The sequence below is a fragment of the Squalius cephalus genome (genome assembly GCF_949319135.1).
Source record: "Squalius cephalus genome assembly, chromosome: 3".
Lineage (NCBI taxonomy): Eukaryota > Metazoa > Chordata > Actinopteri > Cypriniformes > Leuciscidae > Squalius > Squalius cephalus.
The window spans coordinates 38,525,557-38,552,647 of NC_137124.1; the positions used below are offsets into that span (position 1 = coordinate 38,525,557).

Below are 27,091 nucleotides of genomic sequence, written 5' to 3' on the forward strand. Positions count from 1 at the left end.
GTGTGTGTGCGTGCGTGTGTGTGTGTGTGTGGCCTGAAGACAGGAAAGATGACTCTTGTGGCATCAGGCTTAATTAAATCCACACATTGATTATTACAGTCTGGCTTTATGCAGGGTCTTTATTGATGGATTGATGGTGTGTTTTGAGATGTGTCAGATTAGGACAGCAATATCAGTCAGTCAAATGTTTCTAGCAAAAGAGAGAGAGCTTCTAACACGACCACTTAAATGCATCTGAAAGGACAGGGTGATTAATTTCACTGAATTAATACTTTCAGCCCAGTCATTTCCATCTTTAATATATTTCTGTCTTTCCTATGTTTTAAAAGACAACTTTACAGATGACTAAGTGACTCTATTCACAAATTACTCTGAGCAGTCACTGTCTTGTTAAACAGATTTGAAAAGGCAGTCTTGTGTCACAGTTTGTGAGAATATGAAATTCATATTATGAACTTGGAATAGTTATGGTTAAATAATTGATATAGCCAAGCCTGTGACCTGTACTTAATTTGCATGATTTTTGATCATTGCATTGCTTGTAAACATCCTACACTTAGTCTAAAAAAGGGATAATGTACAATCAATACAGACCTCTAATCTGCATAGGGACGATCATCACCGTCTGGCTGACTGTACAGTATACATTTTCCTGCTAATTATGTGGCTACTTACCAAATAAATAAACAGACATGAAATATTGGTTATGTTTTTCTATGTAATACGAGAACCAGCACCATTACCACAGCAGAAATATGTAGGAATTATAATTATTATACATTTTTTTGGACAATGGTAACTTTTACAGTCAAAAATATTTATCATATTATAAATGAATTACATATTTTATAATATAAGAATGATGTATAACATTTCATTAAAAAAAAAAAAAAAAAAAACATTTCCAGCATTTCAGAGCGCCATGTAATAGAGCTCAACAGTGCCTGTCCACATTTTACATTGCGTTGGTTCCAAAAGATTTTTTCTTTCCATTAATTTTGACACTTGGGATTTAAAAAAAACAAATACTTAACCAGCTTCGAGTTGATATTACAAACTTTGATTTGAAATAAAAACAAACAAACAAGAAATTGCAGACAAAAAGACAATACAAAAAGATATATACAGAAATATAAGTAGTTAGAGAGTATAGTGAAATTTGCAGTGCTTCATGGGAGTGGGCAGTTGTTGTAGAGCTCTTTTAGCATTTTGTTCACTGCAGTTTTATGATTGGTTGATATTTCTCTGCTGGATCATGTGCATTGTCTTCACCAGCAATCATGCTGTTAAACGTTTTTTTTTTTTATTATTATTATTTTACATTGAAACAAAGTGGTATGTCTTTTTTATTGAAAATTGGTGTCTTATAATAATATATCATATTGTTTTAATAAGCTGTCTGAAATCATATGGCTTATTATATTACAGTGACATTGCAGTGTTTGTAACACTTCTCCTGTCACACAGGTGTTTCTCTGGACAGAGTGTTTGACTACAGCGAGTACTGGGAAGTGGCTCGTGGTCTGTACGCTCCTTTTGACTGCACCGCCACAATGAAGTCTGGTAATGCAGATGTTTATGAAAATGAGATCCCAGGGGGCCAGTACACCAACCTTCACTTCCAGGCCCACAGCATGGGCCTCGGTAACAAGTTCAAAGAGGTGAAGAAAGCCTACGCTGAAGCCAACAAGCTGCTGGGAGACCTTATCAAAGTAAGACCTCCAAAAATCTCATTTTGATTCCAAATGTGTCACCCACTCTCTCTCTCTCTCTCTCTCTCTCTCTCTCTCTCTCTCTCTCTCTCTCTCTCTCTCTCTCTCTCTCTCTCTCTCTCTCTCTCTCTCTCTCTCTCTCTATTTCTTTCTTTCCCTCTGTCCTTCTCTCCTCCTCCCCTGTTCCACATACTGAAGAGTGTCCTTGAAGGCCAGTGCGAATAAAGTGACTTTTCTATTGGATTTGCTGTCATTTAAATTCCACAAGTATATCACAGCTCTGTAATTTTTGTTCCTGTTGGTTCAAACCTAACAATTAACTTAAAACATAGAAATTATCTGCAGTGTACCCTAAATTTTGCATGTAGACTAAATAACAATTTCATTGCAGGCACACTTAATTCTTTCCTCTGTTCACATTAAAATAATTACACTTTACAAAATTATTTTAGAGACCTTGGATGGATATTTCGATTCAATGGGATGAGCTGACGTCCTGTCACCATCCATAATCTCTGTGACTAACAAGAACAACTTCTGACACTTTCTGTCAGAGGAACAGTGTGATAGTGAGAGTTCTGGTTATCAGCTGATCTGCCATATAAACTGATACGAGCAGTCAGTGTCACCTGCCAATGTTGGCTTCTGCTGTGTTACATTCTGTCTCCTAAGGCCAAATAAACCGATCAGCTGAAATGTGTCTGGCATCACGATGTAAGCCCGTTTATCGGTCCAATGATGGTCTCCAATAATACAGGGAAGGTTTCTGCGCATTACTGTCTTTCCTTTTACGCAACACAACAATATTAAATGAAATACCTTTATTACCTCGTTATTTCATCTGACTCCATAAATGAAAAAGGTTTTAATGATATCTGAGCATCATTAAAAGTGAGCGAATGTTTGATTATTCTTTTTAACTCTTTAAGTATATTTTACCCTTCCAGATTAGGAAACTATGTCGCTCAGAGGTCCTCACGTCTTTTGTTTAACACGGGTCTCACGTTCACAAGCTCATCAGTTTTGGTCAATTTCAGAGTCAGTCAGAATAAAATCAAATGTTTACAATTTATTGACCAGGTAATAGAACAATAATTCAAAATCCAATTCATAGAATAAAATCAGCGGTTAATCAAATATAACAACAACAATTCGGAAATCGAGGAATTATAGAAATATTTACCTGGCAACGAAAACTACACACAGCGATCGTGTGGGAAGTCTACCTACAGACTCCTCGAACCTTTTGCCCATTTTCCTTATAAACCCATATAATTCAGTATGCTTACCAATTGGTGGTGTCTGTCTGTCATTATAATTAGATTTTGGTCCCCTATTGAGGGGTTCACAACTGTGAGATCAGAATTTGTAATTGAATGGGTTCTTGTTTTACTTACAGGAGGTAGTTTGAATGGAGGATCTGGGGGAGGGCACACTTTTAAGGGGCACACCACATTTCTTATATTTTATAACTTCTTTTAGCTTTTCATTATGGCTGGGAGATGAGACCATTTTACCAGGCGCACTGAGACACTTTAAATGATACCAAACATGCATAGTTACTTTTTGTACACACTTAACATTGCATAGGTTTTTAGTGAGTTTTAGGTGAGGGGGAGATGGTGAGGAGCTGTAAAAGTGAGGTGTGAGCTGCACTCTGTGGTGTGTCTCGGATGTTGCTGTTACATATGCAAGAGAGAGTTCAAATGTTAATTCTCAGGAGAGCCTTTAGTTTTCTCGAGGGGTAGCCCAGACTTGCTGGCACCCGCCTTACACTTGCTTCAGTATTTTGCTCAATGAAATCAATTATTGGGTTCTCCTAATAGAAGTTTCTGTTTACCGCCATTGTATCTGCATGTGATTGTTATTCAGTTCACGCTCTTTATCTTGTTTTTCTGTCAGTGCATTCCTGCCTGCACTCGTTTTTGTTGTTGTTGTTGTTGTTGTTGTTGTTTTTCACACCATCTCTCTCCAATTTAGTTCATGGGTTTGGAGGAAATGGGCTAGTCTTTGGGATTTTGTGGTGATTCCATTTATATTCCTTTTGCTATTGCCATCTCTCTCTCTCTCTCTCTCTCTCTCTCTCTCTCTCTCTCTCTCTCTCTCTCTCTCTCTCTCTCTCTCTCTGCCAAGGTATGTTCAGAATGGCATGCCACATTCTATTTTTAAAAGAAAAGTAGTTTGCTTATGCATTATTTATACTTTGTACAGTATATGAATTGTCTTTATTCATGGAATACCTGCATGATCTACATTTTCCATAATTTTCTGTTTAAAATGAATGAACCAGGAGTGATAAGATAACAGTAAAGTGACACTAAAGACATTACATCAGCCGCGTGTTCACTGTCGGGCCAAACCATTCTCGTTGCTTAACCGTTCCATTCGGTGCTGATCCGGCCCTGCCAGTACGGATATGTTTTAATTTGGTTTAACAAATGCGTCAGCTATTACTTTGGTAACACCAGAGTTTGCAGACGTTATGAGATATAAATAGCTACACACTATGAAGGATGATTAGATATTTCTTTTAATTTTATTATTAACTTATGTTGGCGTCTCTCAAATAGCACACTAGATCAGCTGCACCTTCAGAGAAACAGCCAGACAACAGACAAGTGATAAATCCTGAATGGTGACATCACTGCAATCATTTTACCAGCACTGTTAGCCAAGTGTGCTGAGAATTTCGGGCCGAGAACGGTTTGTAATCTTTCCATGCCAAACCAAGCTCAAGTGGAAATACAACTGGAACCATTCCTTTCCGTTCATAGAACTGTTCGGCCCGACGAAAAGTTTCAAATAAATGCTGTTCTTTTGGACTTTCTATTCATCAAAGAATCATGAAAATATTTTATCACTGTTTCCACATATATATTTCAACATTGATAATAAGAAATGTTTCTTAAACACCAAATCAGAATGATTTCTTAAGTATCAATGGTCAATCAATGATCAATCAATCAATCAATTCTTAAGGATCAATCTCAGGAATACATTTTTTTTTTTTTTTTAATGAAATACCAAACAGTTGTAATTGTAATACTATTTCAAATTGCAGTTTGTACAGTATGTTTAATCAAATAAATATAAATAAAACATTTAAAAATCTATTTAAAAATATTTACATAATAGGCAGCAAAGTGTATATGGTGCATAGTAAGCATTATGATAGTTTTCCATTCTGAACACAACCTTCATGTCTTGCTCTTCCTTGCTACCCAGTTTGCTGGGACACACACCAGCACACACATACACACACTCCTCTAATTCTGTTTCTTTTGAAGCAGCAGCAAGCACTGACACACACAAACCGTTCTCTTGAGTTCAAAGCTCTCTCTGTCCATGCCGATGGCCAAACAGATGTACCCTGTCAGTTAGCCAGAGATACCCTGCTCATAACACAGGAGAGAGTAAACACTTCTAGACCTGTGTGTGTGTGTGTGTGTGTGTGTGTGTGTGTGTGTGTGTGTGTGTGTGTGTGTGTGTGTGTGTGTGTGTGTGTGTGTGTGTGTGTGTGTGTGTGTGTGTGTGTGTGCGTGTGTGTGTGTGTGTGAGCAAAGACTGAGAGACAGAAGCAGAGAGCGACTGAGATGTACACAGAAGGGATTACTGTACGTCAGAAAAGCAGTAAGAGGAGACACTGACGGGCTTTAGGATTGCTGTGTGTGTGTGTGTGTGTGGTTGTGTTTGATCCCCTTTTAATCCCGTCTCAGTCTCATCTTATAACACTTTCCCCGACAGCCTCCATCACAGTGGCTTGGCCTGACCGAGTTTTGCATTGTGTCTGGGTACTTAACAAATCCTCTACTTAATTAACAACCCATTGATTTCTCTCTCTATTCGAACTAAAGGCAAAAGTTGAAGGATTTTTCAGTAACTTAGGGCGGCTTCTTCATAATTTTAATCTTTTACAAGAAACATGATTTATTTTACTTCATTTTAATATGAAGTATTAATTATTTTTATTGAAAAATGTATACTGTTTATTTATTTTGCATGTTTTGAAAAATGCTTTAGTGCAGTCATCCAGGTGTTCTTTACCAAATGAATTGATGAAAATGTATTATATAGACAGTATAATAATTAATATAATTAATATAATCTTTTTGTCACCTGTTTCCCAGCAAGTTGTGATGCCATCGTGTGCAATATTGTTGGTTATTTAGCTAAACAGGAAGTTAAGGGTACGTATCATCATGATGATATTAAAAATGGATAGTATTAAAGTTGACAGAATTCATTGGAAATAATAAAAGATAAACAAAACAAAATTTTGAGAGAGAAGTCATTATTTATGTATGAATACGTTTGAATATGCATATAAACAATTAGACTAATGGAAATGAAATCAAAACTGGCTGATGATGCAGAGAAAATTGCTGTATGCCACAGATGGGATTATAGGGAGAGATGAAGATGGGAAATATAACAGGTGTGCAATGAGGATGATGAAGGAGACTCTCGCAGCAGAGTAGCTCACAGTGCCTTTTATGTGTTGAATTTCATATTTGCATTTTGTACTATTCATTGTTAAATGCACACTACTGTTCAAAATGTTAAAGTTTGGAGTCTGTACGAGTTCGTTTTTTTTTTCATATATATAATATTTACATTTTTTACTTTTATTGAGCAAGGATGCATTTAATAGTTTAAAATCTCTGAATCATCAGAAAATCCAGAAAAAAGTGTATCTAAAGCGGCACAACTGTGTTCAACAAGAAATGTTACTTGAGCACCAAATCAGCATGTAAGAATGATTTCTGAAGTATCATGTGACACTTTATATATTAAAATATATGAGGATAAGAGACTTTAAAAAAAAAAATTAAAATCTTACCAACCCCAAACTTCTGAATGGTAGTGTACATTATTATTATTTCACAATCTGAGTATAGGTCATTATTCCCATGTCTAATGGTTTAATTGCATTTCATCCAACCAAAGAGGCATTTTCAAAATGTTATGCCTACATTCTTGAAAATAACATAGATAATTCTTGAAAACAACATAATAAAATAGTATCCCACGTTTAGCACACAGTAATTGAAAATGTGAGCAATACCCACACTGCAAAATAGTATGGTTACTATGTTATTCTTTATTCTTCTAATTTCTGAACACAACCAAAGTCTCAGACAAAGCAGGAGTTCTCCAGCTACCATGAGTCTTTAGGATTTGATTTAACATAAGCTCCAGTGTCTTTGACTTCAAATGACTGTGGCAGGATGAAGGAAACGTTCATGCTTAATTTAGTGAAATCACATTTGATTATCCAGACAGTTAAGTTTTCCTATTACGGAGAGTCATTTCTCTATGAACAGTATTCCCTGGCTGAGATTTCTGAAGCAGAAGAGTTATGCAAGAGTCACAGGATTTTAACATTTTTCAAAGAAGTTAGCCTACTCATGTAACGGTTTGTAATGTTGACATTTATATGCATAAGAAGTTTTATAATTAGTCACATTAGGGTTTGGAGGTCCCTACTGTGTCATCCAATACAGTCCCAGCGGTGCTATAGAGTCACTCAGGGTTGTTGCTAAACCCTTTGCTCTGAAAAAGTCTTTGTACATGTCATGTCTGTGGCTTTGTATTTAAACAAGGATATTACCCTTGCGTAACCTTTGTAGGAGTCTATTACAAAACGTAATCCTAAATGTCACTCACATTTCTTTCTTTCCTTTTTTGACCTATTCCCAACCATCCAGTTCAGAGTGCTTACAGTTTGTTAGTTTTTTTAATACTATGTTAATACAATGATATCCTCTGAAATGCTTTGGAGTGCAATGTTAAATTATAACCACTACTATGGCACATATCAAAATATTTGATGCCATCACTGTACCACAGTGGCGAGGCCAGACATTTTAAAGTGAGTGGACCTTGGCAAAATAGGGTGGACCAATGGCTACAAGAGCTGCTTGTGGTCTCAGCCAACCCAACACGTCAGCACAACTTCTCCATTCAGCTAGGTTTGTCAACCATAACTCCTTCCAGGACAGCCAGGAATCTTGGAGTCGTGATTGATGATCACTTAAGCTTCACAGACCATATTACTACAATCGCCTGGTCCTGCAGATTTGCTTTATACAACATTAGGAAGATTAGACCCTTCCTATCAGAGAAGGCAACACAACTCCTTGTCTTTAAAAAAATTGTGTGACATTTAACTTTTTATTCCTCTCCTTCTTCACCCCCTTTGTGTCTTCCCTCCTCTCAAATCCTCATGGATCTCTCATTTCTATACGGTTTTCTCACGCTCTTGTTTAGTTTTTTTTTTAGTTTTTTTTTTTTGGTTTCTTTAGTAATTTTCTATAGAGGATGTTTAAAACAGATTTGAAGAATTGTTCTCTAATTATTTTGTGTTGGTCACATTTAAAGGAATAGCTCACACAAAAAAATTTAATCACTCAACCTTATGCTGTTTCAGACTTCCTTTCTTTCGTGGAACAATAGGTGTAGTTTTAGAATATCCTGAAAAGAATGGCCAATATTATGAAACTGAATAGAGGTACATGAAATTGGCCATTTATAAGACTTTGTAAACTAATTTTTCTTTTGATGCAGATCTCATTGAACCCTTTGACCGGTATATTCTTCAAACCTTTTTCTTTTGTGTTCTATGGAAGAATGTAAGTCATACAGGTTTAGAACAAATTATGACATAACTTTCATTATTGGGGGAACAATCTGTTTTGACCTTGTTTTGATCTGACCTCTCCACAGATCAATTCCTCTTTTGATTTCCTAATTTTTTTCTAGTTTGTTTTTAAAGTTCATGTTTGCTTTTTGGGGTTTGTAGCAGTGTAATGTGAATTGATTATTATGCTTGATTTGTCTGTATAATCGTTGGTAAGCGTTTCTAGCTGAGGGGGAGAATTTTCAGCTTGTGGATGTACAGTTTATTTCCCATTGAAATGTGCTGTAAGAGTTTGTTTTAAAAGTTCTCAGAAAGGAATAGCTCTATTTTGTATAAATTCTGTGTCTCTATCTCACTTTGTTTCTCCAGGTGACCCCCTCGTCGAAGATTGTGGGTGATCTGGCTCAGTTTATGGTGCAGAACTCTCTCTCTCGGGCTGATGTGGAAGAGAGAGCAGACGAGCTCTCCTTCCCTCTGTCTGTGGTGGAGTTTCTGCAAGGACACATTGGAATACCACACGGAGGATTCCCTGAGCCCTTCAGGTCAAAGGTGAGATCACACTGTTTAATGAAAACTGATGTAAAAGTGCAACAATATTTCTCATAGAAATGTTCCTTGGAGAATTCAGGGTTTTTTTGTCATTACATTCAGTCATTTAGCAGACAACTTTTATCCAAGGCACCTATAAATGTGGACAAACACAAGCAGGGTTTTTTTATATTATTATTATTATTATTATTATTATTATTATTATTATTATTATTATTATTATTATTATTATTGAGAGTACTGTTGAGAGTGACAGTGGCTTTGTTTTTGAATAATCTCTAGCCACACATAGAGAGAAAGAGTGTGGGCGATGAGAAAATGAAAAGGTGAGTGGATGCTATAAAGTGAGAGGCAGTTCCTAAGATCAAGAGAACAGCTTTGTGTGAATCCATCACAAAGTTTTTGCATATGTGTGAAAGACAGGATAAGAGACTAAAGGCTGAGTAAAGCTTGTCACTTGCAGGTTCCTTGTCACTAGTGTCTGTGGCATTTCCTACTCCTTGTGCTGAAAGACTTGCTGAGAAAAGAAACCAGATTGATCCTCTATATTGCACAAACACATCTACAGTATTGTCACAGGAGAGACTTTTGCTTTATTTTTTTAAATGGAGTTGTTACTGAGGAGTGAGGACAGACATTTTGCAGCTTTTGCAGTTGAGGGCAAATTAACTTTGATTTCCTATTTCTCTGGCACACACAGAGACAGACAGACAAACCCTTTTGAAGCACTCTGAAGTCCAAAAATGAAAGATCAAAAGCTGTTTATCAGCACTGGCAGCATTTCCCTGTAATAGAGCTCAACGTGTGGCCTCACTGTAACAGAGAAAAATAGACAGAAAAAGACAGAGACAGATTTTACCATTTCATATAGCGACTTTAATTCTGTGTCTTAGTAGGACAGATAAAAATATAATAAAGTCTGAATGAAGTCAATTAAACTTTGTAAGTGTGACTGACATTTGCAGACTGCTTTAATTAACCTTTTCTCACACAGAACCATGAGGTCACTTACTTTAGCTGATATTTTTGAGTAGACAAAAACATGACTTACTTCTCCACCAGGCAACAAGGATATTTCTGATATTCCTGTCTAAAAGTGTGATCATTGGCATACATGTTCCAGCAATTACAAAAAAATCCAACGCATATACTTTGTGCCTAGCTCAAGTTGCTAAGTAATTAGTATTAGTATCTAGGCGAAAGCATTTGCGCCCCTGGATTGGTGCAGCCATACTCCTGGCTGAAGGCTGACTGGCCGACTCGTAAGTGAGATGGCCGTGACCACCCACTTTCTCATCCTCTGCTTAGATGCCAGGCACTCCTTTGTGGTTACCCCAAAGCAAACGAACAGTGTTCAGACTTTCTGCACAGTTCTGTGGACGTAAGCATCTAAGGCCCTAACCAGCACAGCAGTTAAAGTTTCTCTAGGTCTGACGTCCAGAGGAGGACAGAAGGCCTGCACTGCCCTACAAAGGCAAAAGACCTTAAGTCGCTAGAGTGTGGAACTGAGAAAAATGACTTTAAAGATTTTTAGTTGTCCCGCCAAATTAATTATAGGTAGGACACTGGAAATCTGTCAAATAGATGTTTTAGTAATGGAAATTATATACATAAAAAAATCTTGAGCTCAAACTTGACTTTTGACCACTATTTTAAAGTTACTTTACTCTGCCTTTGTATTGTCAGCAAAAAGTGAGAAGTCATGCCAAGGCAAAAGGCAGTAACTTCCACATTATCAATATTTTGTTGCTGATCACCATTAACAAAATCATTATAGTACACACCTGTATAAAATCTAGTGATCATGGCATTTATTTTGTATGATTTACAATTATTTATAGCCATCTACTTATTGCTATCCTGTGCTTTGGTTGCATTCTGATGGCATTATTAATACATTTGACATGACAAAATACCTCCTATTAGTCCAGCGTTGACTCGACCGCGTTTAGGGCGGGGCTGAAGGCGAAGTTTTGGCACTCTGCCAGCTAGTTTGCCGAGCTTTAATTCTTGGTTGTATTCATCTGATACGGCAATGTGTAACGTTTTTCTGTCAACTCTGCATAATCCTTCGCGATCGATATCGCACGTTTGTCGATGGAGCGGATTCAGACCATACTAAATGTTCTGACCGCTCTGAGGACATCAGAAGTTAGAGCGACTGATGGCAGCTGTACAAAGTACACAGGCTACACCGTAATTTTAATTTTAATGGACATTAAAACAAAGGCAGATAACCGTACAATCTGGTAGGTAGCATTATTGTCACGATCCACACAAGAACAGAGGTAATTTAGATCCAAATGCGTTTATTAAGGGAAAACCGTTACATCAATATCCAGTCCATGCAGAGGTCAAAATCCAAAGAAGCAATCCAAAAGAACAAAACAAGCCACAGACAAGAACCGACTAAGGAAATGGTGTGATACATACAAGGACTCAGTGACAAACACTGACACAAACAGGATATATATACACAGACACTAACAAGGTGAGGGGAAACAGCTGAGTGCAATGATGACGGGGAACACCTGAGTGCAATGATCGTGATAGCCAGACAGGATGATGGGAAACGTAGTTCATGATGTAAGTGACACCGGGGAAGGAGGACATCTACTGGACACCCGGGGAACACAAACCCAACACTGTGACATAACCCCCCCTCTACGGAGCGGCTACCAGACGCTCCAAGACGACAAATACAACAAAACAAGAGTCCAGGCGGGAGGTAGAACGGTGGAGAATCAGGGGGAGGGATGGGGGACCAGGTCCATGAAGGGAAACCGGAACAGGGGGTGACGGTCCATCGGGCGGCCAGGGCGAAGCAGAAGACAGTCCATCGGGCGGCCAGGGCGAAGCAGAAGACAGTCCATCGGGCGGCCAGGGCGAAGCAGAAGACAGACCATCGGGCGGCCAGGGCGAAGCAGAAGACAGTCCATCGGGCGGCCAGGGCGGAGACTTTCCCTCGGGCGGCCAGGGCGGAGACCTTCTCTCGGGCGGCCAGGGCGGAGACCTTCCCTCGGGCAGCCAGGGCGGAGACTCTCCCTCGGGCGGCCAGGGCGGAGACTCTCCCTCGGGCGGCCAGGGCGGAGCGGCCAGTTCATCGGGCGGCCAGGGCGAAGCGGCCAGTTCATCGGGCGGCCAGGGCGGAGACTTTCCCTCGGGCGGCCACGGCGGAGACGACCCCTCGGGCGGCCAGGGAGGAGACGACCCTTCAGGCGGCCATGGCACCGGAACAGACACCGGCTCAGGAACTGGAACAGACACCAACGACACAGGAACTGGAACAGACACCACCGGCTCAGGAACTGGAACAGACACCACCGGCTCAGGAACTGGAACAGACACCACCGGCTCAGGAACAGACACCACCGGCTCAGGAGCTGGAACAGACACCAACGACTCAGGAACTGGAACAGACGACACCGGCTCAGGAACTGGAACAGACGACACCGGCTCAGGAACTGGAACAGACACCACCGGCTCAGGAACTGGAACAGACACCACCGGCTCAGGAACTGGAACAGACACCACCGGCTCAGGAACAGACACCACCGGCTCAGGAACTGGAACAGACACCAACGACTCAGGAACTGGAACAGACGACACCGGCACAGGAACTGGAACAGACGACACCGGCTCAGGAACTGGAACAGACGACACCGGCTCAGGAACTGGAACAGACACAGGCACCGGCTCAGGCTCAGGAACAGACACCACCAGCTCAGGCTCAGGAACAGACACCACTGGCTCAGGAACAGACACCGGCTCGGCGGCGGCCATCTTGTCCGGAGACACAGGCTCGGCGGCGGCCATCTTGTCCGGAGACACAGGCTCGGCGGCGGCCATCTCGTCCAGGGACACAGGCTTGGCGGCGGCCATCTTGTCCTGGGACACAGGCTCGGCAGCGGCCATCTTGTCCTGAGACACTGGCTCGGCGGTGGCCATCTTGTCCGAAGACACTGGCCCGGCAGACGTGACGTGAACAGTCTCTGGCTGGGCAGACGTGACGGATCGCTGGGGTGGTGCAGGCAGTGCGAGCAGCTCGGGCGGGGACTGTAGAGCATGACGCCTGGGTGGCGCGGGCAGAGCAAGACGCCTGGGCGGTGCGGGCAGAGCAAGACGCCTGGGCGGTGCATCAGGGACGGCAGTCACCTCCGGGATGGTCTCCGTGTTAGGAGCCACCGGACTCGGGATCACCGGAACAGGGACCACCGGAACAGGGACCACCGGAACAGGCATGAAGGAAGTCTTCCTTCTCCTCCTCCATTTCGGGGCCACCGGAACTGGGACCACCGGAACAGGCATGGAGGAAGTCTTCCTTCTCCTCCTCCGTTTTGGGGGCACCGCCACTGGGACCACTGGAACTGGGACCACCGGACTCGAGACCACCGGAACAGGCTCTGTGCTGGACGGAACCCATGGCGAATGGGGCCCTGGGCTGGACATCACCAACCCAGGGTCGAAGAGGGGCCAGAGTGGAGAGTGGTGTCGGGACTCCTCTTGCCCACCTCCTCTACTGCGGCCTCCACGGGTCCCGCGAAAAATGACAAGGCGGGTTCCCTCAAAACAAATCCTTCTCTCCCGCTCGGTGGCTGGGGAAGAAACACCGGAAAACATACCGCTGGATCTTTTGGTGACTGAGTCCTTCTGTCACGATCCACACAAGAACAGAGGTAATTTAGATCCAAATGCAATATGTGTTTATTAAGGGAAAACCGTTACATCAATATCCAGTCCATGCAGAGGTCAAAATCCAAAGAAGCAATCCAAAAGAACAAAACAAGCCACAGACAAGAACCGACTAAGGAAATGGTGTGATACATACAAGGACTCAGTGACAAACACTGACACAAACAGGATATATATACACAGACACTAACAAGGTGAGGGGAAACAGCTGAGTGCAATGATGACGGGGAACACCTGAGTGCAATGATCGTGATAGCCAGACAGGATGATGGGATGACACCGTGGAAGGAGGACATCTACTGGACACCCGGGGAACACAAACCCAACACTGTGACAATTATTTGATTGAACACCGGCACAGTAACTTCATATTGACGCGCGGCTAAACAAAGGCAGAGCACCGTAACTCAATTTGAGCGTTCCAAAACAAAGCCAAAGAGCGGTAACTGATGTTACGGTGTTCTGCCTTGGTTTCTCATGGGCTTTTGGAAGTTACTGTTAAGACAAATCATTATTTTCTCGAAAAAAAACCGGAATTGATTCAAGATACTTATCCACATGATAAAGAAGGTCTTGAATGTGCCAAAAATATAAATAACTCATTTTCGACCAAAAACAAAGTTACGGTCTTTTGCCTTTAAAAGGCAGTGCAGTACTCAAGGTCTTACAGTATTAGTAGGAACCTTAGGAACGTAACCTGGTCTTCAGGTGAAGAACACCCCTTACCATACCAGGAGCAAATTCCATGCACGAGGGAGGTACCGAAAGTGTTTGAATGTCTCCAATTCTCTTGAGAGATGAAATAGCGAAGAGAAAGACATTTTACTACCTCAATGGGCTTGAATGGAGCTAGGGAGAGGCCTTCTAGTACAACAGCCAAGTCCCATGTCGGCACCCTCGTGCGGACTGCTGGCCTCAGCCTCAAAGTGCCACAAAGGAAATAAGTTATTACTGGGCGCTCCACTCAAAGGTACGTGGTAAGCAGCTAGTGCCGCCACGTACACCTTCAGTGTGAAGGGGGATAACCCTGCGGAGAGGCGCTCCTGCAGGATCTCCAGCACTGCACCCACTGGGCAGTTATCTGGGTCCAGCTGGTGCTCTCCACACCAGGAAGCGAAAAGTCTCCACTTCAAGGCATAAAGTTTCCTTGTGGATGGAGCTCTGGAGTGGAGAATGGTCTCAACAACCCTAGTTGAGAGACCAGAACTTATGAGCTGGGCCCCCTCAGAGGCCAAGCCCACAGTTTCCACAGTTCTGGACGGGGGTGAGGCATCGACCCACTCGCCTGACAGAGTAGGTCCCTCCTGATCGGAATCTCCAGAGGAGAGCCGTCGAGGAGAGACACTAGGTCCACAAACATATTCGGGCCGCCCAGAACGGGGCTACTAGCAGTACACTGACCCCATCCTGGCGAACTCTTCCCAGAACTCCTGGGAGCAGAACAATCGAGGGAAATGCATACAGACATGACCTCGGCCACGTGTGCACCATGGCGTCCAACCCTAGAGGGACTGGATGGCTGAGTGAGAACCACAGTGGACAATGTGTGGTCTCTTGGGATGCGATCAGATCGGCCATAGCTCGACTGAAGTTCTCCCAAAGGAGTTCCACCACCTTGGGGTGGAGTCTCCACTCCCCGGGCCTCGGCCCCTGCCTCGACAGGATGTCTGCCCTCTCATTTAAGTACCCTGGGATATATCGCTCTCAACGAAAGTAGCTTCCCCTGGGCCCACAGGAGGATCTGGTGAGCCAGCTTGTATAAGGGATGTGATCGCAGTCCCCCCTGATGGTTTATATATGAGACCACCGATGTGGCTCCTCATGTCTGGGAGGAAGTGTTTCAGAGCCTGGAACACCGCCAACATTTCTAGACAGTTGATATACCACAAGAGATGATGGTCCTGCCACAGACCTTGGGCTGGGCGACCACTCATGATTGCCCCCCAAACCGTGAGGGAAGCATCCATCATTAGCGTGACAAAACTCACAAAACTCACTGGGACCCTCTGCGCCCGGCATTAAGGTGGGGTTGGCAGACCAGCCCCCTGAGGGCACCGAGGGGAGACGGGCACCATATAATGAGGTGGAAACCGTCTTCCCCACGGAAGGGTGTACCCTCAGAAGCCCGACAACACTGGCGTCAGGGCTTCTTGGCCTACTTAGAGATAATAACGATCCTCAAATCCGTTTTACCACAAGTACAGATATTAGAAAGGGCACGAAGCACTCGGCGCGTGCCCTTACCATAAGTATGGATTTTAGAAAGGGCACAAAGCATTCAGCGCGTGCCCTTACCATAAACATGGGTTTTATAAAGTGCATAGTATTTTATGCAGCTATTTTAATTTCTCAAATTTAAATGCAGCCAATAACAAAGTATTTCATAGTCTGAATTAGGGCTATCACGATGTTAGATTTTTCACACCACGGTTATTGTGGCCAAAAGAATTCACGATATAACGCATATATATTCATCGATATATCATCTATACATCGATATCTATAGAATCTGGGGGGGGGGGGGGGGGGGGGGTTGGTGTAGTTATCAGTCAAATTCATTTTTACTTTGTTTATATAGTATTTCTTTTTTACCCAACGAACATAAGGATACTGATAAACACAAGGCACATGCATTTTTACTTGTTGCATACTCAACCTATGGCAAATTCTTGTGAGGGAAGACAAGCATGTGAAGTTTATCTGGTTTCACACTGAAGCGAAACACTGTCTGAAGGTTTCCTGAAGAACTGAAAAGCTAAATTCCTATAAAACCTTTTGTTGCGCCGGCGCCAATAAAGTCATGCAGATAGCAGATTTGAACAAAAAAATCAAGTGCAAATACGAATTCAAAAATAAGATGAGTAAAGAAAACGGGGTTCATAATAATCACCCTATATTAAATATAGAACACAGAAACCCCCTGTTAACAGGTTAATGTCACGTTTCCCATTCCATGAATAGTAAAATAATAGCAATTTGTAAAATGGCATAATCCTCAGGGTGATGGACACGGAGATGGGTAAAAAAAGGTTGATGGCTACACATTCTGCAGCACTGCGTCACGTGTAGGACAACTCGAGGTATCGCACACTGGACGCGCACTTTCTCAGTTTATGGCCAGCAATATTCTTATGTTTAAGGACATTATGAAATTAAGATAATGTCTGTACTATGTTGTGATTGTACTGTACAATTAAATACAATAGTTGCTGAGTCTGTGATATGAACACTTTACCTCAGAGCATCCGTTAACTGAATGAAGATTAACTGAAAATCTGTTAACTGAAAATCCGTTAACTGAAAATCCGATAACATCAGCAATTTTCATTTAAGCAGCTGATTTCTGTAAATGAATGTAAAATTAAATGTATATTGCAGCACATGGTGAAGTCATTTACGATGATTTGAGACAAATATAATGTAAATTTAATATAAAATTATGTAAATGGCACTCTGTGTCGCGGCAGGATTTTGAACAAGGTCCTGAGCCGTTGCTGGGTGCCGCGGACAGACGCCGAATGGCACCGCCGGTGTGTGTGTACACTCATAGAGAATAATGTGTTAGAAATATATATATGTATATATATGGGTGAAAACTCCTGCCTAGCAAATTCTGAGATTGACAAAAAACACCAGGGACAGAGATTCACATAAAGCGCTTGCAGAAGACACAGAAGCCAATGCTGTTTGGTTCAGGTGTGCTTGATAGTTTCCTGGTCGATGATGTCACATGATGTTCCGTCACCCCATTGGACTGGTTTCATACGTGCTTCATGACGCAGAGGCGTTCCCACAGCATTTCGACGCTGCTCGAGTTCCCTTGAAAGGAATCCACAAGTTATTCATTCAAGATCGCCATGATCTTGAAAAAATGGCAAAACAATCTGCATTAGAAACATAAGAAATTAGTTGGTGATGTATGTCAAGTTTGTTCTCTGAAATGAATCCATCTAAAATAAATAAGCACCGATTACTTGAATGTGCACTTCATTAATGGCCATTCCAATCAGGTGCTTCCGGCACACATGTTGAAGCATGTTTCTTCAATTTTTAGTTTCCTACAAGCAACAAGCAAAGTGCCCTTCTGGAAATCCAGTAAATATCAGCCCATCAGATTTAGACTTTCTACTTTACAAAAGTGTTTCCAGTTTAGTGTGCCATACACATCAGACATTTATCAAACGAAGTGTGAGTGTAAGCGTGACACCATATTTAATTTTTCATTGCATTCAAAGGATTGTTCAGCTGACAAACGTCTTTCCGAAAAAGTCATTCAGTAGACAAAAACTTGAAATAGTTTTGAAAAGTTGTGAATTTTGAAAATTGTGAGATTGAAACATGATCTGGGACCTTTATACTGTGCGTGTCATTGTAAAGACTGAAAGTCTATCCCTACAGCCTTGTGTTCATCCATATTAAATTTGTGACTAAGGTCTATTGCACATGGTTACAACACTTTCTCATGTTTTATTACTTAATTAGAATCGACGACAATGTTATATAGTTTTATTCTGTATTGATACTTAATCTCTAAACATTACGCTAAAAAAATATCCTCAGGGTGCCATTGTTGTTCTGTCACCTCCAGATACTAAATACAAGAAGATACAAATAGCTTCCTAACACTAACTTGGGGCGTTACCCATAATGCACTTTAAGATAGCTAACGATAAGATAACTATGTCCTCTGACCTGGGTATACATACACCACCACAGCCCCAGGCATGGTCAACATATGTGTCTGTGGGTGTGTTTTGAGATACATTCATCATAATTGGTTGGAAAGGTTTGTGCTGCAGGGCCTGTGGTGACTCTCACACACATCAGTGGCTCTATCTCTGCCAATCAGCTCATAGATAAACTCAGGTACACACCACTGGACAAACACTGATAAGAATGAGCAATCTTCTCCCACAGTCGTACACACGAAACACACATCTTTACACGCACAAACAGGTTGAAATGGAAGAAATACAACCACAGTCTTAATGATATGATCAAAACATGTCATGCGCCGTCATGTTGAGCAGTCTGTGCTTTTGCAATCGTTTTAGATGGAAAAACACAACACAGGCACAACGCAAACATCCATCATATCTTTCTAAATATTTGAAGTGTGTATTTATGTCTATATAGTCAGTAAGAAGCAGCTTGAGGGGATAAAACTCTTTCCCTATACGCATTCGGTTTTAGTGACGTTAGCAGACACTTCAATTAAACATCGCTCCAGTCTCAATCCTAAGGGCAATTAACCATTCTATCTTTAGAAACCCTTCCTACCACACACTCACACACATATCCCAGGCTTATAAATGGCCTGAAAAGCTGTCAAATTAATGAAGAGTGACTGAATGAAGCGTGGAGCATCTTTGAACTGCAGCCACTGTGACTAATAGAATTGGTGAGCCCTCTTTTGTGTCTCATGCCTCCGCCAAGGGAAAAGCCTCTAAACCCTTTCCCGGCAATCCTCAGGGAGCTCCTTCATACACTAATCAGCATGTTTTATGTATTATTTAAAATGCATTAGCTTGGCTGAATGTGCTAATAACTGGCTCATCTAGAGCAGAGACACTTCAGCACTTAATAGAAGGAGCAGGGCGACCATGGGAGGGTATGTCACATTTAAGATGCGCAAGTTTAAGGTGCGCAGAAAGATCTGAAGAGCACTGGCACGACATGCTGATGGCATGAGACGCTCATAAGACATGATTGTACTTTATATGATGTAGACAGTGATGCCGTAAAGAGCTTTAGAGTGGGTGGTTTATGATGTCACTATATAAAACGACTGAGCTCATTAAATATTAAGTGCAACAAGTGCAAATAGCCCGCCTTGTTGGTTGAAGCTATTTACACTAACTCCGCCCACCAATGTCTGGTTGGGCCAGACAAAACTACAAAAAACGGCTGAAATTTGTCAGCCACAGTGGCGTATGGAGTAAGGCGGGTAGCAGATTCTTTTGACGCTAGTTCGAACCAGAGTTTGAATTAGTGATCGACCGATATATCGGTCGGCCGATATTTGCGGGTTTGCCGATGCCGATACGCGGCTGCTGCGTTCGCCGATAGTTTTTTCCTGGCATTATTTACAGACAGGCGTCCACAGGCAGCTTTGTGTTGCTGGAGACGCTGCAGTTCACGTGCAGCCCATGCACTGCCCCTCCCACACTAGCAGAGTGCTGGAAGCCTCTTCAAGACAACGGTTCGTTTTAAACTTTCAAAGCATCTTTTAACTGTTTGACTTAGCTGAAATATTGCCATACACTTTGAAAGTGGAAACACGTTGCTCTATATGTGCGTGCAACTAAGCAAGTTTGTGGGTCCAAATGGAAAACGCGAATGCTGAATGCCTCATCTATAAAACTGCTTGTCATTGTATTTTGGGAGCTGCAAATAGTTAAGTTTGAGGCTATCCATATGTAGCGTTATACGGCAGCTGTTACGAACACTGGTCATAGGATTAAATAATACCGACGTTGTTCTGTGATTCCGTGATATTTGTGGGAGTTTTATTCAGCGACCACCTGGCTGAGGTTTGGACGTGTGCTCATAAAAGAAGCGACGCGGTTGTGGCACGCATGCGATGCAGCGCGCTCGTTTGTCCCATAGACAGTATATAAACGGTATGTCCAGGCGCTCCTGTGCCGTCGTGAGATGAAAACATCTAAACTTTTCAGAATGCCGCAAGCGCACGCAGGTCATGTGACAAAAAACAACTGCCCTTTCCATGACAACATCGAAAGCTCGGCCGCACAGCTGATCATAGCTGGACAGGGCGGCTTTTTATTTCTCATCTCCATAAATATATGTAGTCGTAAAGGGCTAGAAATAAATTAATCCTTACTTCCTCGTCATCATGGAGAGCGCAGTTCATGGTTGCATAGCAACGACAGACGTTTATTATGCTGCTTGCTTGTTGCTAATGTGTGCAATAGTGTAATTATTTTATTTATGCTTAAATATTTATTTTCAGAATTTATTTTCAGAATTTGAATTATGCTTAAATATTTATTTTCAGTACTGAACTTTTTTTTTTTTACTTGTTCTACCTCACATGTTTTTAATATTTGTCAAATATTGCTTTTTTAAGTTCAATAAATGTTCCTTTTTTAAATTGAGACTTGTGACATTTGTTATCATCATTGTGTCATTTTTATGATTTAAATTGAGTGAGCAAAAGCAGTATCGGCTCCAAATATCGGCCCAAGAAAATCGGCAGCCCGTATCGGTCATCGGCTAAGGCTTATGAAAAACAAGTAATAAAAACTCAGTGAGTGTTTTAGCGCAATTTTCTGACGTCATGGGATCACAACACTAAGAGATAGTAAATCTTTTTATGTTTTTTTTTTTTTTTTTTTTTTGTGTGCGTTCCCGAGATTAGACCTTCCTTAACATAATGCCGAAAACCCGAAGTCTCTAGGTGGTCTGATTGAGGAGGAGATAGAAGTGCAAGATTGGTGCGCACAGACAGAACAGAAATCATGAGTTAACAATCGCAATTTTGTCCGTAGGAAAATTGCGCTAAAAATCGGTATCGGCATCGGCACTAAAAAAATCCATATCGGTCGATCCCTAGTTTGAATCCGCCTTTTGCCAAGCTCGTTCTGCTCCCTTTTCCCATCGCATATCAGATTGGAAAAGCATTTATTTTCAATAAATATGAAGAAAATATGTGAAAAGTGGAATTAAAGTGCCTAACGGTTATTTAATATTAAAGTGTTTATCAGGTAGGGTTAGGGGTAGGTGTAGGGAGTGCTTCATTGTCCTAATAAGGCGGCATTTATTTAATACATTTTATAATTTACGCTCAATATGTTATTATTGCATACTGTTTTATAATGTACTAAAATACTGAGGGGCAAATAGTATCTAACTACTATTTACACTTGTTGCAAAGAAAATACTGCTATTTTTACATAGTGTAAATAGAATCTATCACTATTTTCACTTAGTCTAAATAGCATATCACTAAGTAAATACTGCTATTTTCACCTAGTGTAAATAATATATATTGCTTTTTGCACTTAGTGTAAATAGCATCTAAATATTATATTGCCTAATATTAATAAGTTGCATAGTTGCTCAATAATTTCTAGTCATGTTACCAAACCTTTGCCGTGGTACTTTTTATGAATTGATGACCTGTGCCAATATGCTTGCATGGGCTTGTAGGCATTTATTGTGGATTTGACATTTTGATATTTAAGATTCAATTTTATGTTCACTCAGATATTTTTGTATAACATTTTTTATTATTAAGTGATAAGTTAACCAAAAAGTTAAATTTTGACATTGTATCATCAAAAATCCCCCTGAGTTGCATGCATGCACTTAAAATGCTGACTGACTGCATCAGTTAAATGCTGCGGCAATTTAGTAGGTCATAAGATAAAGAGCTTGTAAGAATTTTTTTTTAAAACATGGTCCAAAAGCTTTCAGTTCCTGTTTCTCACCTTTAGATCAAGACTAGTAGGTGTCACAAATGAAATATCTGTCAGACTTTAAGGATAAACAACCACATGGACTCTCTACTATCAGGGTTCTTTATCAGTCTAGACTGATCATAATAATCTGCACACTTCAGATGATTGACTGATTAATTGACTGACTGAGACAGGGTTTCAGAAGATGTGTGTGAATGACAGCACACTCCTTTACATCCCTTTCAACTCGCTGAGTCTGCCAGATCATTACTGTCAAAGCCTATAGGCTCAGTCCTAGTGTCATGCATGTTCACTTCCCTATAGGAACCTGTCAGGATTTCACCTCTACTGCAATGTTGGGAAATATCAAACTAAAAGTAGCAACTATAGGTAAAAGTAGCAACTATAGGAACTTTAACTACATTTTTCATTAGCATCACAGTTGCTCAGCTGTTTTTAAAACTGAATATTTTTGAAGTAATGAGTTTATTTTACCAACAGATGAAAATGCTACATCAGTGTTTTGACTAACATTTCCTCTCTCATGCTCTATAAAGCAAGACAACATATGTTCACATTCATGGCACAATTCAAACGGGACCAGAAAATAATTATTTTCTCCCATTCACTTGCATTGACGATTTTTCAACCTAGAGGTCCAGTGGGGTTAGCGGAAGGGGCGGGACTTACCAGCTCTATAGATGTAATGAAGACCAAGTTCCAGTGAAATATCTTCACAATCCTCCTTCATTATGTGTGTATTCTGAGTGGCAGTTTCTCTCTGCAGATGATGAGGTTATGATACAGGACAGCATCTGAAATAAACAATTGAGTTTAGAGTTACATCGCGTCTCTTCCAGTTGATTATGTAAAAACAATTATGTTCATGAAGGCCACAATTAGCATAAATGGACAGTATTAGCCCTTTAGGCATAAAGTCATAATTTAAAAATATCATAAATTCTATATCTCTGTTACTTTTTGGAGAAGAGAAGATGATTATCCTTAACTGAACAGAGCTGCTCACACTTACATGTTCTGTTAAACTAAAAACAGAAAAAGACATTGTCAGGAATGATTATTACAATTAATAAAGATATAATTTGTATACATTTTTTTTTTTTTTTTTAAAGAAATCATTTACCTGTTGAGAGTGTGTTGACAGTCTGTTTATTTGTATAGCTGAGCTCCAGAAATTCAGTAATGAGGTGGCTTTGACAGTTATAGATTTGAAAAACAAAAAGGCGGGAATAAAGAACTCCAACACAAAGAACCATTTCAGCATATAAAGGATTTTTCAGGACGATACGGTTCTAAATTGAACTGTTACTACATGTAAAGAACCTTTAAAGAACCATCTTTTTTTAGAGTGCAGAATCTCAATCTCTGACCAAGTCCAGTTTTTCAAGTAACATTCAAGTGTCTTCCCAGTTCACTGTTCTACAAGATATTAAACGGTATTCACTCTGGGTCAGAGAGGATAGAAAGGCAGTGTAGTCAAACACATGCATGCATGCGCATTAATGCTAACACAGTAACACACATACACAGACATACACCTGCCTCGGCTGTGATTTTCCTTCATGTTTCTATATATGATCTGGCAGTTAACTGTGTAAACATACTTACAGTTGGGACAATTACACAGCTCCCTCAGAGGCTCGACCACAGGAAGAAGCGTTCAGGTCAGAGAGCGAGAAGCTTCACACTGTTTTATGGCTACATGAGTTCCCATTACAGCCCACCGCTTTGTAGTCTTCTCTCCTGTGAATCCCTTGAGGAAAGCAATGGACCATCACGCCTGACGAATTTGATTTGGGCCAGTGAAATGAGTCTCTTTGTTAGCTAAAGTGCATGAGAGTATTCGCAGACAGATGGAGAGCAGAAAAATTCCTAGTGGATTTTCATACATATAATTAAATGCGATCCCTTTATGCCCGTTTCAATGGAAATTTAGGAGGATTTTTTCTTTTTCTCTTTCTTTTTTTTTTTTGAGAATATTCCTTAAAAGTAGAAATCAAGAAATCAGTGGCATATAAATGTAGTTTGCTTGTTAATTTATGTATTCAGTAAAGCACCAAGAAGAACTTAATCACTTTAGCTCTTAATAAGCACTTAATGTCTTTTAAAATTGAATTAAACATCTCTTGACTTCTTCTCTTTGTACTGACACACAGATGTCTGATGATTAATGGTCATAGAGACCGGTAATATTTTGGTGGCACCTTTTTTTTATCCAGGCTTATTGATCTTTCCAAGAGGATTGTTTAGCACATGACATCACCCCAGCAATATTTCCAGCCCGTATGTGACAGTACAGAATGACAAACAGCCGAAATGCACACACTGGGATGGGGACAGATGATTCAGGGGAAAAAAGAGCAAATCTTATCTCCTTTCAATCTCTGTCAACAATGTCAAATATCCCCTTTCACCCAGCACAGAAAGCAATGTGAGGAAAACAGAAGCTCTCCTAAGCAACTTCTCCTGCCTTAGACGTCTGATATAGTAACTGCTGTTTTCTGAGTTATGAAATTATATAACCTCTGACAAGAGTCTATAAACAGTTTCTTTGCAAACTGCCTGGTAATCCATATAGCATAGTTTTCGAAACCTTATAGCAGAGAGTCTGAGTGCAGATGCCAGCAGTCTTAGAAAGCGTCTTTCTCCACAGTACTGTATGTGTTGTAGCACAATTGCTCTTGCAGTAGTTTATGGTAATGACAGGGCTGATAAGGAATACATAATGCTATGCTTTAACTTACTATGAAATAAATGCAGTTCAAGTTTTCTCCTTAAGCTCCTTACCTTACCTCAGGCTTGGAAAACTAGCTTTGTAGTTTTCTCACTGCCTTTGCACAGCTTTACCTTCTTCTTTTTTCTAGGTTTTGTGCTTCATGTTTCCACATAGGGACTATATGTACATTTCCTCGAACAAGATGCTAAATGTGGAGAAGAGATAGAGACCTTTCATAATACTTAAAGGGATAATAAATGAAATCGCCTAAAAATGAAAGTTCTGTCATAATTTACTCACCCTCATGTCGCTCCAAACATGAATGACTTTTTTTCTGCTGTCCATACAATAAAAATCAGTGTTGTCCAGCTTTATTTCTGAATCCCATTGACTTTCATTGTATGGACAAATAAATCTTCTTCAGAATATCTTCTTTTGTGTTCGCGTTAGAAAGAAAGAAAGTCATCCAAGTTTGCAGTAACATGAGAGTGAGTAAATTATGACAATTATCATTTTTTGGTTGAACTAATCCTTTTAGGATTAACTGTGGAAGAGTTTGTTTGAAAAAGGCTTTACTTGCACATCGTATGTGTAATGAATAAAACCTTTACAATATAAGAATGTTTCGGTCCAAATGCAATGACAGGATGTCCTACCTGCCTGTCAACATATGTATTTCCATACCTCCGTGCTCCCATCACACGTCATCAGCGCGTTGTAGACAGTCACTGGGCCCTTTAAACAAAGAGCAGTCTTCTCTTACAGTTCCTCCTGAACCAAAACAAAGAGCTCATGGTGCGTTAAAGGAGAACTCCGGTCAATTTTAACATTGAGCTCATTTTTTTGTAAATTTGGAGTGCTGTCAGTACAGAGAACAACGACAAAAATCGGTGTTGCCTACACAGTGTTATCCTCTTTTTAAAATTTGCACCCTGTTGACTTAAATGGGGCAAGTTTTAAACGTGCTTTTAGCCTCTTAACATCCTTGATGTGTCATTACAAGTGCACAGCCATGTGAGTGAGTTTATTTAGAGTGAACACGGGTGAATCTGACTGCAGTAGATGTGAAAGATATTAATAAAAATGAAGTTAATTCGGCCAGCGCACATACCTGTATTTATTTCCTGTTTTCGGTCGAAGTCCATAGTAGTCGATTGTCGAGTTCTCCACTGTTGCTTAGCTACCTATGATCACGCGACAATCAAGTTTTATGCATTTACAATCAATACCGAAATTAATCTCCAGAAGTCAGGTGTACACAAGTCAGTCACAAGTAAGAGCTCTGTAAGTTGTTTACGTTTATTATTATTGAAATGTTAGGCTATGTGCTTTGAGACATGAGGTAATTTAATGTGCAAACTCTGCTGTGTGCGGGTATGTGTTTTAAAGGAGCCGTGGCTTTGGAGAACAGGATCTAAAGATAGCTTACTATTGCTAGCCACTATGGCAATTACCTACCCTACCTTTAAGAATGAATTTGCGATGCCTGCAACTGACACATTCAGAGAGGAATCTTGAGACATGTTACTCTATTGCTAAAAACAAACAGCATCTCAGTTCTGAGGTATTGAGATTGTTATATATGAATCATCAACTTCACAGGACTAATGTCCCTATGGAATCTCAAGTGTTGGAGTGATGAGAGAAAAAAAAAAGATTAGAACATGTGAGCTTCCGTACCCCACAGCTAGCCTAGGCAAATAAACCTGCATACAAATATTCAGATGGCATAACTGAGTCACAAAACTACTAAAATAAACCTATAGGACATATCAAACAAAAGCGAGCCCATATGGCCTGAAATTATGACTCAACTGCTATTAAGTGGCAATTTATTCAAAAGTTAGGTGGGCTGGGACTGCAGGCAGCCTTTTCTGCTATTTTATCTGAATAACAAAATGGGCTGCTGAGCGTTTTATGAGCTGATCTGTTTTGTTTTCCCTCTCTTTCCTCCACAAGCCCTTTTGTGTAGTCTATTCACTTTGCCCCCGTTAGAAACCAGGCTTCTTCTCAGTGCAAGTCCAAGGACCATTTTTCAATTCATTCTCACTGCTGCGAAACAAAAAAGGAGAAAATAGTGTCACTTGGCTGGTTGGTTGCCATGCCAACACCAAGAAATCAGCAATTTTTTGTACATTATGAATTGAGTCATTTTAATGGCATATTGGTGGTGTAGCTTCTCCTTTGCAATTGACCTATTTGTCAAAGTGTTTGTGCTTTTGTTCATTAACGCCCACTCTGACAGCACTAATGATGTATTTAGTATGTTTGAACTTGCAAAGTCAGTCACTTGCCAGAGGACAAAGACATTGTAAGATAGTGAATGGTAGTACTGTTT

The 27,091-nt window shown here is 40.7% G+C and overlaps 1 protein-coding gene across 1 annotated transcript in view; it reads left to right on the top strand.

The window, feature by feature from the left end:
- pcxb (pyruvate carboxylase b) overlaps positions 1 to 27,091 on the top strand; it is a 227,539-nt gene that overhangs the window by 188,753 nt on the left and 11,695 nt on the right. Inside the window, exons 17-18 of the mRNA XM_079866756.1 lie at positions 1,468 to 1,712; positions 8,722 to 8,901. Coding sequence (XP_079722882.1) covers positions 1,468 to 1,712; positions 8,722 to 8,901 — 425 coding nt within the window. The remainder of the gene's footprint in view (positions 1 to 1,467; positions 1,713 to 8,721; positions 8,902 to 27,091) is intronic.